Raw genomic sequence first — 15,531 nt, 5'->3', positions numbered from 1 at the left:
TGGTCAGGGGTCCCTTTACCTATATGATGTTTGAGAAAGGTGGTGTCCTGGCGAACCAGACAGTGACAAATGAGGGGGTACAATAAATTGGTGGTGTGAATACCATATTTTCCCATGTATAACACGCTGCCGTGTATAAGACGACCTCTATTTGGGGGGGCTCCAAATTAAGGAAATGGGGGGATTGCCCAGAGTTGTTGCACTTTTTTGGGGGGGGATTGCTGGCAATCACTCACCCTCCTGACTGCCGCTGCCAACCACACGCCTCAATGAAGCCAGCAGGTCACCTGCCCACTCACCGCCAGCAGCTGCCAATTGCCCGCCCAATTACCACCGCAGCAGCCAATTGCCAGCAGGTCACCTGCCCAATCACCGGTTACAATGTCCTGCTCGTGGCTGCCACCGGCTGCCACCAATCGCCCATCCCCCCTCTGCACTATCCATGTGTAAGACGACCCCCAATTTTTACCATTTTTAAATGATGAAAAAAACCACTGTCTTATACACAGAAAAATACGGTGTTTGTTAGATTTTGGAAGGTGGGCTGAGTTATCAACGGTAACTTCCTGTGCACCATTAGGATTGATGGTCACTAAATCATAATTGAGAACAGGACTATGAATGGTTGCTAGTCATTATGGCTGCATCCTACAAGATGCCACCCACTTCCAAGGGATACAGGATACATCCAACATTGGCAGTTTCTGCTGGAAAACAGGCCATGGCTCCTTGGAACGTGGGTGGCACTTGCCTTTACACCTCCCAAAGTAAATATTGTTATTTTTTTTTGCTCTGAATTGTATCATCAGTTTTAATTCAAATAAAAAAAGTGTGCCTCAGCTGTTGAGAACTTGGGAAACTGTGCTCTTGATTATTTTTAAGGATGGATCATAAGTGCAGTGTAATTTCCTTTAGAGCTGGAATTTACAATATTCATTCACTAACGTCATTCCAGGAAGTACCACGTTAAACCTCAAGCGTTAAAAGGGTTGCAGCCTGTTACTTGTACGAGTCTGCTCATTTGGGGTTTTGTTTTTGGTGTGTGTGTGTGTGTTTTATATAGTTCTCAGTTCTGTTTATAAGGCTTTGCGCCAATGGCCTTAAAACATCCTCAACAGTATGTAACTGTAGGTCAAACTGATCTTTACCACAATCGGAAGGGACCCTGCTAGCCATATGGTCGCCTGTAGATCGCCAAGTTTGGAAACACCTCACAAATGGGCCTTTTCAGCTGCAATGCTGAAATACTCTCCCAAAAGAAATTCAGGAAGCTCTATCTGATGCTCCAAATGTCTTCTAAAAACCCAGTTGCTCTCCTAGGCCTGTTTGGATGATTGAGGGTGCTCTCCTGCTTAGGTGCCATTTGAATTTATGGAATTGTAGCAAAGCATTTATTGTATTCTGATCTTTATTTGTACTATTTTATTTGTCTGCATTGTATTCTGATTTTTTAAAGTTTCTACAAATGGTACGGATTGGGGGACTCTACCAAAAATGTTACAGTGGTGTATACATTTTCTTAATAAATTATCAAATGCATGCCCCATAAGAAGGACTTGGGTGGATCAGGTCTAGTGTACCTCTGTGTTTTGTTTTTCATTTTTCAAAATACTGAAATGGGAGAGTGGGAAGAGGAATCTCATTTATGAGGATAACTCTCATCCTCCGGAAAAGTGAGCTTTGCCAACCTTGGTACTGAATTCTATAAAATGAAATAATCTTTCCCTGGCTGACACATGTGATAGAAATTGCACTGCTTAGACAAAAGTCTTTAACCCTGCAGAGTTGTCACAGAAAAGATTTCAATAATTGCAGGTGGATCTAAGGTGTAACTAAAACTGGCAAAACAGTAATTTTGGGAACTTACGCAGGATCAAACCAGAGGTGAATATAATAATGGAGGTTAATGTGTATCATCTGGGGAAATGTAGCCAGTCTAGAGTGATCGCTTTGTTCCAGAAAATTATTAGTGAACAGTAACAGATAACGCTAAACGTATACAAGTTGAAGGATACTAGTTATACAAGTTAGAGGATACATTTTATATCTATCGTCTTGTTCCTTAATAATTTATCAGCACTCAACAAAGCAGCCTTGGATACTTTAATATTAACCTGTTGCAGTTTTAACATCTGCTTACAACTGGTTTATACTCTGCCACGATAGGTCCATCTGTTATAATAGTCCATGAGTGTTATTACCAGAGTACCAGTGTGATTCACTAGCCCCAAGATTCCCTGCCTCTACGCTAAAACCCCTACGCTAAAACCCACAAAAACCCCGGAAGCAAGAGAATCAGTAGTGCGATGCGGACACCGAGGCTACAGTTTCTAAATATACTTGCCTAGTCAGCTTTTCAAACACATTCCAGTTTGCAGCACATTGAGAGTCGGAACAGACAAGTGTGATGGCTGTCTTTGTACACACCTGAATTCAAAGCAAGGAAGTCCAACAGAACTATTTTTGTTCCATCGTTTTCTTTTCCTTCTCGCCTGATGTTCAGTTACACCCATCTAAAGCTCTCGAAAAAGAGTATTTTGTTATTTAAACAAAAGTACATGAATTTGAGTGGCTTGGGCTTTAATTCTGGACACTGTTTCATTTGCATAGGCATACTTAATGTGATTAAGAATGACTTGCATTACTGTTACAGCTTTGCATATTGGAGGGTGGGGAGATGAGAGAGATTTTACCACCACCACTTTTTTGGAGGAAAGCTTCCTTTGCTCCTGGACTGTGTTGGAGGGTCAAGGGCAATTGCTATATGAAAGTGGAAGATCACAGACAGGAGATTACATAAGGAACAATGTTGGAAGCAGTGTGTGATAATGACAAAAACCCATGTCTCCCGGCACCCTGCCATCACGTTTGACCAGGAGGCCCTGTTTCATGAAAGTGGAATTCACCTTTCGGACATGGGCATTGATTTTTGGCTGGCCAATATCGTAGAGGGCATTAAGTGTTGGTTGCAGGTATGAGGGTTTTGGTGGTGAGCCTTTGGCTCGATTGGCGGTTAGGCATTGGGTAAGCCTTATTATGGGAGGGAAGGTTGTTCCTCTGACTGCCCCTCCACGTGAAGGGTATCCCGTTAAAGAGATCCGGGGGTGTGGTTGCTGTCCGAAGCCTGGGCGTGGGCTAGGGTCATGCCACGACCCCAACAGTGACCCTGGGGGTGCTCAATTTATGTACATCATAGGGCTCCCCCTTCTGGTGGTTGACCCTTAAGAGACTTCCTGTAGCCGGACAGGAGTCAGGATATAGGCTTGCTTCACCTAATTGCCTAAGCTCACATCTGTAACCAATAAAGTGGTGGCCTTATTTATCCCATTAACCCAATATACTTGTGTTTGTGTATTTATTTGGGGGGGGGGGAGCTAGGGGGTCTGGGGCCTCACCACGCAAGCAGGACCTGAGCCCCCATTTGGGATTCCCAGCAACTGGTATCTAGAAACAATGGCTTTGATCCAGATTCCGTCATACTTCCTTAGACTCTGAGCTTATCCACACTTCTGCTTGTCCTGTTCTTTAAAAACATAGGTCCAAGCCGTTTCCGCTTGTCCCATGCTTGATAGATAGATAGATAGATAGATAGATAGATAGATAGTTTATTACGGCCATAGGTCCATATTCAATACCAATATACATTGTACAACAAAGCAAATATGACAAAATAAAATTAATAAAATTAAAATACATATCTAAAATCATAAATTTCTAAATTCCGTTGAAATAAGAGCAATACAGCACTTAAAATATCAGATTATCACTATAAATCAGTATTATTTAAGCGAGATCAATAATCATAAAGTAATCCATTTTTCCTCTTATAAGCTAAGACTGTACTCAGAAACCTGGCAACAAAAAGGGACCTACTCGGATCAGAATCTTGCAGTAAATGTGTTAACTGTGTTTCCAAGGAGTCACCCATGCTTTCTAGGCTCTGGTCTGGGCAGTTTTGCCGCCACTGCTTTCCCCCAGAAAACTCGCTCTTTAGTACTAAATTGGAACAAATAGCTATTGGCAGAAAATCTGATTTCTGTTTCTTCCTATTCAGTACTAAACCATGGGTTTTCTTGGGGGAAAGTGGCGAGGTGAAGAGAAGTATGAATGAGCCTTAACTCAAGTCCCTTTGATTTCAATGAGTCTGTGTATGCACCTGTTGAATTCAGTGAAGCTAATAATAATAATAATAATAATAATAATAATAATAATAATATTTGTTTGTTTGTTTGTTTGTTTGTTTGTTTATACCCCGCCCATCTGGCTGGGTTTCCCCAGCCACTCTTAAGTCCCATATATGTGGATTTAGGATTGCGGCCAAAGTCTGGATCTAACTCCATATCCTAAATTACGGCTAGGGAGTCTTTTCCAGCCTAAAGGCCAGATCTAGTACTAACCCACCCTCTGTGGGCCATTTTTGACAGATGATTCTGATTTCAACCTACCTGTGGTTTTTCGGTAAAAGCCAGCAGCTGAGACTTGTATCCAGGGTAAGCCTCTCTTCTTGCTGCCTTTTAAAGAGCATGCGGGGCTCATCACTGAGCATAGCACTAGGGTTCTTAATGCTAAAAACAAAGATGAGAGATCTTTGATCTCGACAATTAGTGCTTAGATCGAAGATACCAGGTTCCTGTGCCTGGCGTCAGATAATTGACAGGTGGTGTCAGGGCCCGATTTAGGTTTGATGAGGCCCTAAGCTACTGAAGGTAATGAGTCCCTTTATATGTCCAGCTGTCCTTTGTCAACAACAAATTGTCACTGTTTTTTGTGTGTTTAATATATGCTATATCAGGCACCCCCAAACTTCAGCCCTCCAGTTGTTTTGGACTACAATTCCCATCATCCCTGACCACTGGTCCTGTTAGCTAGGGATCATGGGAATTGTAGGCCAAAACATCTGGAGGGCTGCAGTTTGGGGATGCCTGTGCTATATGGTCATTTATGGACCTAATAGGTATTTAAAGCCATTTGCACATAACAAAATATGTATTTTATCAATACATAAGTTGTTGAACTTATCTTATATTTTGGAAATGTACTTCCATTTTTTTTCCTTTGGGGGGGGCAAGAGAGTGGGGCCATTTGGGGCAAGCACTGGGTGCTGTGGCTTGCCCCAAATGGCCTTGCAAGCCAAAGTCAGATGCCTGGTTAGACCCAGGGCCGAGAGCTTTCCCTCCTGTGTCCTAAATCAAGGTTTTGAGCCCTGGAAGACCTGCTCCCTGCCTTGCAAGCCTTTTCCCACCTGGCCTAAGAGGGAGGGGTCCTGACTGACTCCAGCTACAAAAGCTGAGGCTGCTGAACAGACTATTGGGTTTTCTTTAGGGACTTTGTTGCTGTTTGTGGTATTAAATTTGTGTATCTTTGTTTTAGACCTTGTTGTGATCCATGTGGAAAAGGTTTGATTTGGTTGTGTACTTTTCAGTGTTCCATTTTTTTAATGACTACTTTTGTTATGTTTGCATCTTTGTGTATTTTTTTTCACGTTGAAAGCCACGTTGAGCATGGTTTTAACCATCGAAAGGCATCATACAAATAAAATTATGCTTGTATGTATGTAAGCCAATAACTTCCTTTCAAAAAAGGCCATCGCCAAGGCAATGCATCATTAACCAAGTAGCCCTAAAGATCTTCAAAGCAGGGCAGGTGTGATGTTATTCCGTTGTTCAAGAAAACTGCTTAGTTGCTTCAAACACAAACTACTGTAGTTTTCTCTCTCTCTCTGCTTGCTCCTTCCTGTCCCTTTCCCACTGCTAGTCCTCACTTCCTGCATGATATCTTTCCTCTCTTAAAGTGACAGACACTCACAGGAGCTATTTAGAGATGAATCTGGGCTTTGCTTGTTTTGTGACTCGCTGCTGAAAATGATGCATCCATAGCAAATTTTTGGTGTACTATTCTGTGCCAAGGAGCAGGGTCAGCCATCATGGGGCAATGGGAGTACCCAGAGCTGGGCAACAACTGCCCCTTCTCTCTCACAATCCCAATGTGATGTCCAGAATTCAGCCTAGAGGACAAAACAGTTCCTGGGCTACGTGCAACAAGCTAAGGGTGTATTGCGGTGCACCTGCTGCTTGGCAAATGCCATGAAAGTGGTTCATAAAAGCCAGCAGCTGCCATGCTGAAATCCTGTGAAGCCCAGTTGAGATCACTGAAGCTTTCCATCTGAGACCCCATTTAAAGTGGATGGATATTTTCGCTAGGCCACTAAATGTTGAGTAGTCATACATTTTGGGTGACATTAAATAGGCCAGGAACCACCCCCACCCCCCAGTAAGTGTCCATGCTGAACCCATCATCCCAGGGACTGCAAATCTTTCTTTAATTTCAGACAATTCCAGCAGGAGGGGGAAGTGTTAAACACCGCCTTTCCTTTTTTTGCCATTCTCCAAGCAGTTTTTCTTGTACAAAAAAAGGGGGTGTGCCAGGCTGTGGTTTGTTTGTTTTTTTACATGTAACATGTAGTTCAGCCCTAGTTTGAATCTTCATTAATTTTCTTTCACTTCCTTAACTCATGTCATCTTGTGGGAAACTGCTGACCTGTTGTTGTTTTCTTTAAAAAAGCTTTTAAAAAGTGAGTGGATTTGTTTCAGCATCTCCTCTCATGACTTGATACCATTTTATTTGGGGAAAAAAAGTTTAATATTTTAATAGAATGAAATTGGCGAATGCCTCCGCGGTATTCCCCCAAGCATTTGGGCTCCCCCCACCCTCAAAATAGTTGAAATTTCTACTGTGAACTGAATTGCTAGATAGAAAACGCAAGTGTGTGATGACACAAGCCGCTCATTCCACTGTGGTTGAAAGTTCCATTGTGCCTCTTACTCAGACTAGACTTTCAGCTGTTGAGAGTTTTCACACACACACACACACACACACACACACACACACACACACACACACACCATAATCTCAAAGTATACATCTTGCTTTGCTAAACTAACTTGGTCACAAGAATAATGATGACACATCCTTTAGTCTAGACTAAACTTCTTAAAGCTTTTTTTATTATTTTTTAAAGGGGCTTACGAAACAAAGCCTTTCTGTGACAGCTTCCTCTTTTTCTAGATACTGTCACATACCAACAGCGACAAGGAATTGCAATCTCTGTACAGGTTCTGGCTAGAATCACTTTTCACCGGGCTTGCTGCAGTCAGAAATTGGTCCAGACCCCCCCCCCCATTCTGCATATATGTTAGTGTAAGCCCACCAAATTTGCAAGTAAGCAAGAATTGCCCTCCACTTTGTTTCGCCCAAATCTATTTTTACCCAGGAGAAAAAGTAACAGTTCAGCATTGCCTGAACTGGTGTTTTTTTTTGGGGGGGGGGTTTGCCACCGTATGTACAAAGGAGTCCGTTCGGTATGTATTTAGTGGGATTTGAGTGGCACAGTTGAATGATGCTTGAGAAACAGAAGTTTGGTGTTTGTAGAATGGCGAAGTTTTTGCAGATTCTGGTTGTAGGTTGAAGTGAACTACAGTATTAACATGAATTCACCTTACAGTAAAATGCCTCCATTGCCATAGCAGCTTCAGCAATATTATTTATCTCATTCTACCAGATATCACTGAAATACCAGAGGAAGACGTGAACAATGTGATTTCCAAAGTTGCGCTGATAAGCCTCGTCCCGCTGCTGGTGATTGCCAAAGCCGTGATCCTTATATTTTACTGCTACCGTATCCAGAGGAGGAGGAAGCTTAACAACGCATGGGAGAAGAACGTGAAGTCCAGGAAGCATAAAGACTGCAGCGATGTTTGCGCCATCATGATGGACGACGATTGCTCTGACATCAGCTCTACTTGCGCCAATAACATCAACCACAATACCGAGCTCCTGCCCATTGAGCTGGACACCCTCGTGGGGAAAGGGCGCTTCGCTGAAGTCTACAAGGCTAAACTGAAACAAAACACATCGGAGCAGTTTGAAACCGTGGCGGTCAAGATCTTCTCCTACGAAGAGTACGTCTCCTGGAAGACAGAGAAAGACATCTTCTCCGACATAAACCTGAAGCACGAAAATATCTTGCAGTTCCTCACAGCCGAGGAGCGCAAGACGGATGTAGGCAAACAGTACTGGCTGATCACTGCCTTCCACTCGAGGGGGAATTTGCAGGAGTACCTTATAAAGCACATCATTAGCTGGGAGGACCTCTGGAAACTGGGCGGGTCTTTGGCCCGAGGGATCGCCCATCTTCACAGCGATCACACACCTTGCGGCCGACCCAAGACGCCCATTGTCCACAGAGACCTCAAGAGCTCCAATATCCTGGTGAAGAACGATTTGACCTGCTGCCTCTGTGACTTTGGGCTATCACTGCGGCTGGATCCCACCCTCTCCGTAGATGACCTGGCTAACAGTGGGCAGGTGAGCCGTACGACAGGGCAGAGGGGGGAAGCAAGGAAGGAGCCAAAGCTGGAAGATTTAAAACAGGGCTTGGCAAAATGTCCACTGAAGTCGTACCTTGGTTTTCAAACGCCTTGGGAGTCTAATGTTTTGGCTCCCGAACGATTAGAAACTCGAAGTGATTGTTCCGGTTTTCAAACGTTATTTGGAACCTGAACGTCCGATGAGACTTCTGCGGTTTCCGATTGGCTTCAGGAGCTTCCTGCAGCCAATCAGAAGCTGCAATTTGGTTCCTGAACGTTTTGGAAGTCGAACGGACTTCCAAGGTACCACTGTACTGTGATGGCTTGAATGTGTTTGGAGGGCAGGGTTTGGACAATTAGTCATTGCAGGGGACGCACATCCTTCTCCCCTGCATAGATTCATAGAGTTGGAAGGAACCCCAGGGGCCATCTAGTCCAACCCCCTGCAGTGCATGATCTTTGTCAGCAAAGTCTCAGTTTTCAGGATGCAGGGATAGGTTTTGCCCCGTACCCTAATAGTGCCCACAAAATGTGACTCTCTACTCTTCTTTTCCATTCATGAATGGCTGTCAACTACTTGTGCTTACAAGACGTTGAAATACCATTGGGGGTAGTGGTGAAACCTTGCGATCTCAGATTCTCCTGTCTGCTTTGCACTGCCTCTTCATGTGCACAGTTACAACCTGGATTTTGTAGTTGCAATGGAATGTTCGAAACTTGCTGCTGCCATTTTTTAAAAGAAAATAATAATATTTTTTAATAATAATAAAAAGACAAGCACAGAAAGCTCAACGTGCACAGTCAAACAGGTTACTCCACCAAAAATAATTTTGTAACCATTTTGTGAATGCTGACAGGTTGGCACAGCAAGGTACATGGCTCCCGAAGTCCTGGAATCCAGAATGAACTTGGATAACGTCGAGTCCTTCAAACAAACTGACGTATATTCCATGGCTTTGGTTCTGTGGGAAATGACATCTCGCTGCAACAGTGTCGGAGGTATGTTTCATGTGATCCCTTGTGGAGTTGTATTTTTATGTTTTTACATGCTGCTTAGCTCTAAAGGTTGTAGGAATCCTCCCCACCCCAAAAAATACTGTTAATTTATTTAACATGGGCCCTTCCCTTTTCTTTCAAGAAAGCTGGAGTAGTAGCGTGTGATTTACACAGGTGATCTGTCATCCTGGGCTAGTTATGTATCATCATTCCAAACCATTTCTAGAACCACTGAGCACCACTTCCTAAAACCTAAATGTTTTTAGGAAGCACTGAAAAGAGTATCAGTAGGCAGGGATTCCAAAGTGTTGCTTTTTGTTTTATGTTTAAAAAAAGATTTCTTAAAACTGCTGAACAAGTAAGCCGCCCAGCCAGATGAGTGGGGTATAAGTATAACAATAACAATGATTATCATCATTACAGTCATACCTTGGTTTTCGAACAGCCTAGTTCTTGAACGTTTTGGCTCCCAAACGACCGAAACCCGGAAGTGAGTGTTCCGGTTTGCAAACGTTCTTTGGAAGCCGAACATCTGATGGAGCTTCTTGCAGCCAATCAGAACCCACAATTTGGTTTCCGAACGTTTTGGAAGTCAAACGGACTTCCAGAACAGGTTCATTTCGACTTCCAAGGTATGGCTGTATTGTTATTTTATTTTATTTTATTTTAATCATCATGTGTCATCTGTAACACTGCCAGTTTCCTGGAGTGAAGTAGTCAAGTAGGCATATATGGAATCAGACTGTTTCACAAGTCAACTGGTTCCAAGCTGCTGAGGGCTTTATATGCTGTTAGTAGCCCTCTGAACTTGGCCCAGTTGCAAATCAGTAACCCGTACAGGTCTCTGAGCACAGGTGTTCCATGCTGGCAGGGCTGGGAGGAAGGTATGTTTTTAAATTCTTCAGATTGTGACACACTTTTAGGTCTTCCAAAGGTCGTTTCTGAGTTTCTGGTTTGACCTTTGCCGCTGCTGCTGCTTTGTGTTTTGTTTTTTTTGAAAAAAATGTTTCATGAGGAAACAGAAAAGCTGGTAAGATACTTTTCATCATCATTATTATTGCTTTCCTTCCTTAGCGTTTTGGCTTACATCATTCCACAGAATGTTCCTTTTAAAGCATGGATGTTTGTTGAGGAAAACTCTTTCATCCTTGCTGGTGCCTGATGACTGTTTGAGGACTCTGGAATAATGCCTAGGGAAAGACAAGCACTCTCCCAGCAGCGCTCCACTCAGGAAGTCACAGAGCTGCCTGAAATTAAAATAATCAGGCTTTTGCCAGGAAAGATTGGGGGGGGACTGGGGACTGTGCTACTTTATCTAAGCCCCTTATAAATTTCCCTCCTAAAAAAAGAGGGAAAAAAGTTTCTAAAAAACAGGAAAAAAAGGATTCATTGCAGATGATAAGACATCACGTTGCAGCAAACGAGAGTGCAAAACCTGGGCCAAACAGGGGAGTGCTGGAAAATTAATAATCACGGAATTGCACATTACTGATAAAATAACCTTGCCAGCCAGCCAAAATAAGCTATTATGATGATCGATATTATACCCATATGAGAAATAAAACTAGGGCAGCTTTGCTAAATGAGATAAAGCAGTGTGGATTTCCCCCAAAAGGTGCAAAGTGCAGCCGTTCTCTGCAATCTTATGTATTTATTTTTATTACATGTCTAGCTCACCCTTCCTCCCAGAGATGCTCAGAGCAGCAAACACTCAAAGAAGTTAAAATAAAGCAATTAAAAATGTAATGGAAATGCCTGGGTAGGAAAGAATGTGTTTTAAATTTCTTCTGTGCTGTAATGATGAAGGGAGGCAAGCACACTTCACCAGGGAAGGCATTTCACAAACAGGGAGCTACCACTAAGAAGGCACCGTCATTGGCCCATGCCTGTTGGGCAACAGCCACCCAGAGACACCGCCAGCAGGGCTTCCCTTGCCAATCACAAGACCTGAGATGGATGCTATGGAGAGTCATGCTCTTTTTAGGTACAGTGGTCCCTCGACTTACGAATTTAATCCATTTCGAATGCACATTCGTAGGTCGAAAAGATTGTAAGTCGAAAAAAGCGGTTTCCCATAGGAATGCATTGGAAACGAAAAAATTCGTAGGTCGAGTAAACCGCATCTAAAATTCGTAAGTCGAGAAAACCCCATCTAAACCGCAACGGTTTTCCTTTCGGATGTCGAAAAAAACATAAGCGTGTGGCCTTTTTAAAAAATTCGTAACTCAAAATTTCGTAAGTTGAGTACTTCGTAAGTCAAGGAACCACTGTACTTGGGTCCCAAGCGATATAGGGCTCTCTATTCTAGTACCAACACCTTAATTGTAATGGTAGAATAGTAACAATTTAAAATTATAACAACTGTAAACATACAAACTGTGAAACATTATGCACCTACAGTAAGACAGGAAAGTATGCAGGTATAAATAGACTGACAGTTCACTTTTTTGATGGGATATATGTATGGAACAGTTCATGTGGCAGAATCTCAGGAAACGTATTTCTTCTAGGCTATAATGTTTGTAGAAGATGTCTTTCCCTAGAAGGATAGCATAGTTAGTCTCTTGCAGCAAAAGTAATGAAGTGCCTTGTGGCTCCTTTTGTGGCACGTTTATTATGGCATAAACTTTCGAGATTATAGTCCACTTCCTTTGAAGCATGAGTGTTATCCTTGTGTTACAGGAATGCGTACGCATGGCTTGAGGAAACCGGTGGGAGGGAGGGGGAATGTTAACAATGAGGTCAGAGGGAAACAAAATGCCAAAAGCTATATACAGTCACAAGTACCTAATTATCTGCGGTAATTCACAAAACAGTTGTTAACGCAGGTATCCTGGCATTGATAAGCCAATGATTACACATAATGTGTTAAAAATCCTTTGCCTTGCTTCAGTCCACAAGAGACTTCATCAAACCCCTTGTATTGTCACTTAAGCATGTTGCGGTTTCCCTTTGAAATTCCTTTGCCCCAGGAAGGCAATGCTAAAGTCACTTACAGAGACTGTGCTTACCCATGACACTAAGCCAGAGTTTCTTATTGGTTACAGATCATGGCTATGAACAGTGTTCAAACCTCCCCTTGTTCTAGGCGCATTTTGCGACAGGGAATTTCATTAGCGTGAGCAGTTTCTGAGCCCAAGGTTTCAGATTAAAACTGCAGAGTGGAAGGAAAGGAGGACCTTTTTCTGCCTCCCTACTTCCAGCTACTCTTTGAAGACTGGAGAAGAGACCCGCTTAAGAAAAAAGAACATAATAGCTTAGTTGCAGTTCATTCATTTTCAGCTTTGCATTCATGTTATAAAAAAAAGCGCGCCTAGACATTCCATTGTTGTGCCCATAACCTAGGTTTAAGGTGCCATTTAGCTCCCAGCTTTCATATTTAAGTTTCTAACACTGTTAAGGAAGAGAGACAACTTAACCAAGATCTGTTGCTCAGACAACATGCAAAGCCAGTCTTGGCTTTAGTTACAGGTTCGAGTTAAAAAGACTAGGGGGGAGCAAAGTATGTGTTAGCCCTTCTCCAGGAGCATTAACATGGTCCTGGTAAGCCATCGTTTGGCTTCTTGTGATGTGCGAACCAAGCCAATAGCTTCTTGTGAGGTTGTAGTGTTTCCCCATGCGATTTGGAATACAGTGGTACCTCTAGTTGCATTCACCTCCGGTTATGTATCCTTCGGGATACGTATATGGCAGGCACCCCCAAACTTCGGCCCTCCAGATGTTTTGGACTACATTCCCCATCATCCCTGACCACTGGTCCTGTTAGCTAGGGATCATGGGAGTTGTAGGCCAAAACATCTGGAGGGCCGCAGTTTGGGGATGCCTGGTATATGGCAAACCCAGGGTAACATGGCAAACCCATGCCGCACGCATGCGCAGAAGCAGCACCTCTGGTTGCAAATTCCTTGGGATGCGACCAGAGCTCTGGAACGGATCCTGTTCACAACCAGAGGTACCACTGTATTGCTATTTCTGATGCCAGATTTGGACCCATGTATGTATTCTTGCATAGAGACGGCCTTCCTTGTCCTGTGTAGAATGCAAAAGGGCATTGTTGCCATATGATAGCATATATCACACTGAGAAGAGGAGCAGGTGACTGAAGCCCAGATGTTGCAGATTAAATATTTAGGCCCTGTAATAATAATAATAAAAAGGTATAGTGTTGCTGTAGTAGACATGGGAACAGAGTTGCCATCTGAATCTGCCACAGGGGGCTGGGCCCTGTGTCCAAACCTCTGTTATGGGGGGCCTGTTGTTGCTAGTGAGTAGTTGTGTTAGGGTTTGGAGTTATTGTTGTTTTGGGGCAGGGGGTGATCTATAAGAAGGAACAAGCCCTACCATTTAAGGCCAGTGAGAGAGGGAAGCATCATTGTCCAATGTGGGCTGTAGATCATTGATGGTTGGAGTGGTTTCAGCTGGGAGCTATAAATGGCAGCAAGAAGCGTTCTATCGTTTTCTTTTCTACTTCTGTTCTTTAGTAGATTATTCCTCAGTACTATTCTGCCCTTTGTTCTGCTATGGCACTTTGTTGGGTTGATATTGTAGCCTGAGGAGTGTCTGACATAAATTCTTAAGACTGGGTTCTGTCTTAAATTCTCCAAGCTGTGAGCCTCTGTTTTGAATTCCAAAGTTGTAAGTCTCAACAGATAGAAGTGCAATTCTGGGCTGCATCAATAGGAGTATAGCATCTAGATCTAGGGAAGTAATAGTACCACTGTATTCTGCTCTGGTCAGACCTCACCTGGAGTACTGTGTCCAGTTCTGGGCACCACAGTTCAAGAAGGATACTGACAAGCTGGAACGTGTCCAGAAGAGGGCAACCAAAATGGTCAAAGGCCTGGAAACGATGCCTTATGAGGTACGGCTTAGAGAGCTGGGTATGTTTAGCCTGGAGAAGAGAAGGTTAAGGGGTGATATGATAGCCATGTTCAAATATATGAAAGGATGTCATATGGAGAAGGGAGAAAGATTGTTTTCTGCTGCTCCAGAGAAGCGGACACGGAGCAATGGATTCAAACTTCAAGAAAGAAGATTCCACCTAAACATTAGGAAGAACTTCCTGACAGTAAGAGCTGTTTGGCAGTGGAATTTGCTACCAAGGAGTGTGGTGGAGTCTCCTTCTTTGGAGGTCTTTAAGCAGAGGCTTGACAGGCATATGTCAAGAGTGCTTTATGATTCTAAGTGTGTTTCAAGGATTGACTTATAGGCAATGGATTTTGTGGTGTGTTCTGGGTAGAAGCTGGAAGCACATAAATATACATTGTGGTCAGATGGCTTCCTGTTGTGTCCAGGAAGCGAACCTTTTGCATGGACTGGTCTAGGCTCAGGCTTATGGTGGGATGAAAGTTATTGAAGTCCCGGTGGAACTGCTCAAGTGTCTCTTGTCCACAAATTCAGGTTATAACAATGCCATCTATGTATCTCAGACCTAGGAGGCTTGTTAGGGACAGAAGCTAAGAAAGTGTTGCAAGTCAGCCATGAATGTGTTGGCGTCTGCGGAGCCACGTGACTGCCCATGGCTGTGCCATTAATTTGAAGATGCATGTTCTCCCCCAAGCTGATTGTTGGTGAGTACAGAGGTCGGTATCTAGATGGGCTGAAGCTCCACATCTAGCAGTAATATCCCTCATAGATTGTAGCCCATCTTTGTGTGGGATGTTGGTATAAAGGGCCTCAAATATCCGTGGTAGCTAGTATGGTGTTTTCTTGAAGATTGTCCATGAATTGGTAGTTTCCTCAGAAAATCAATGTTTGTGTATTTTGAGCAGTGGATAGAAGATCATAGAATTGAAAGAGACCCCAAGGGTCATCTAGTTCAACCCCTTGCAATGCAGGAATCTCAACTAAAGCATCCATGACAGATGGCCATCCAACCTCTGCTTAAAAGCTTCCAAGGAAGGAGAGTCCACAACCTCCCAAGGGTTGTCGAACAGCTCTTAGCATCAGAAAGTTCTTCTTGATGTTTAGTTGGAATCTCCTTTCTTGTAACTTGAAGCCATTGGTTCAAGTCCTACCCTCCAGAGCAGGGGAAAACAAGTGTGTTCCTTCTTTCATGTGACAACCCTTGAGATACTTGAAGATGATTATCATATCTCCTCTCAGTTTCTTCTTTTCCAGGCTAAACATACTACCCAGCTCCTTCAACCGCTCCTCATAAGGCTTGGTT

General features: G+C 43.3%; 1 protein-coding gene across 1 annotated transcript in view; it reads left to right on the top strand.

Annotated features, from left to right (window-relative positions):
- Positions 1-15,531, top strand: part of TGFBR2 (transforming growth factor beta receptor 2) — a 63,354-nt gene that overhangs the window by 40,248 nt on the left and 7,575 nt on the right. Inside the window, exons 4-5 of the mRNA XM_035130371.2 lie at positions 7,559-8,364; positions 9,224-9,365. Of these exons, the coding sequence (XP_034986262.1) occupies positions 7,559-8,364; positions 9,224-9,365 (948 nt within the window). The remainder of the gene's footprint in view (positions 1-7,558; positions 8,365-9,223; positions 9,366-15,531) is intronic.

Source organism: Zootoca vivipara, chromosome 12 (assembly GCF_963506605.1).
Source record: "Zootoca vivipara chromosome 12, rZooViv1.1, whole genome shotgun sequence".
In the NCBI taxonomy this organism is placed as follows: domain Eukaryota; kingdom Metazoa; phylum Chordata; class Lepidosauria; order Squamata; family Lacertidae; genus Zootoca; species Zootoca vivipara.
This window is presented reverse-complemented; position numbering and strand designations above follow the sequence as displayed.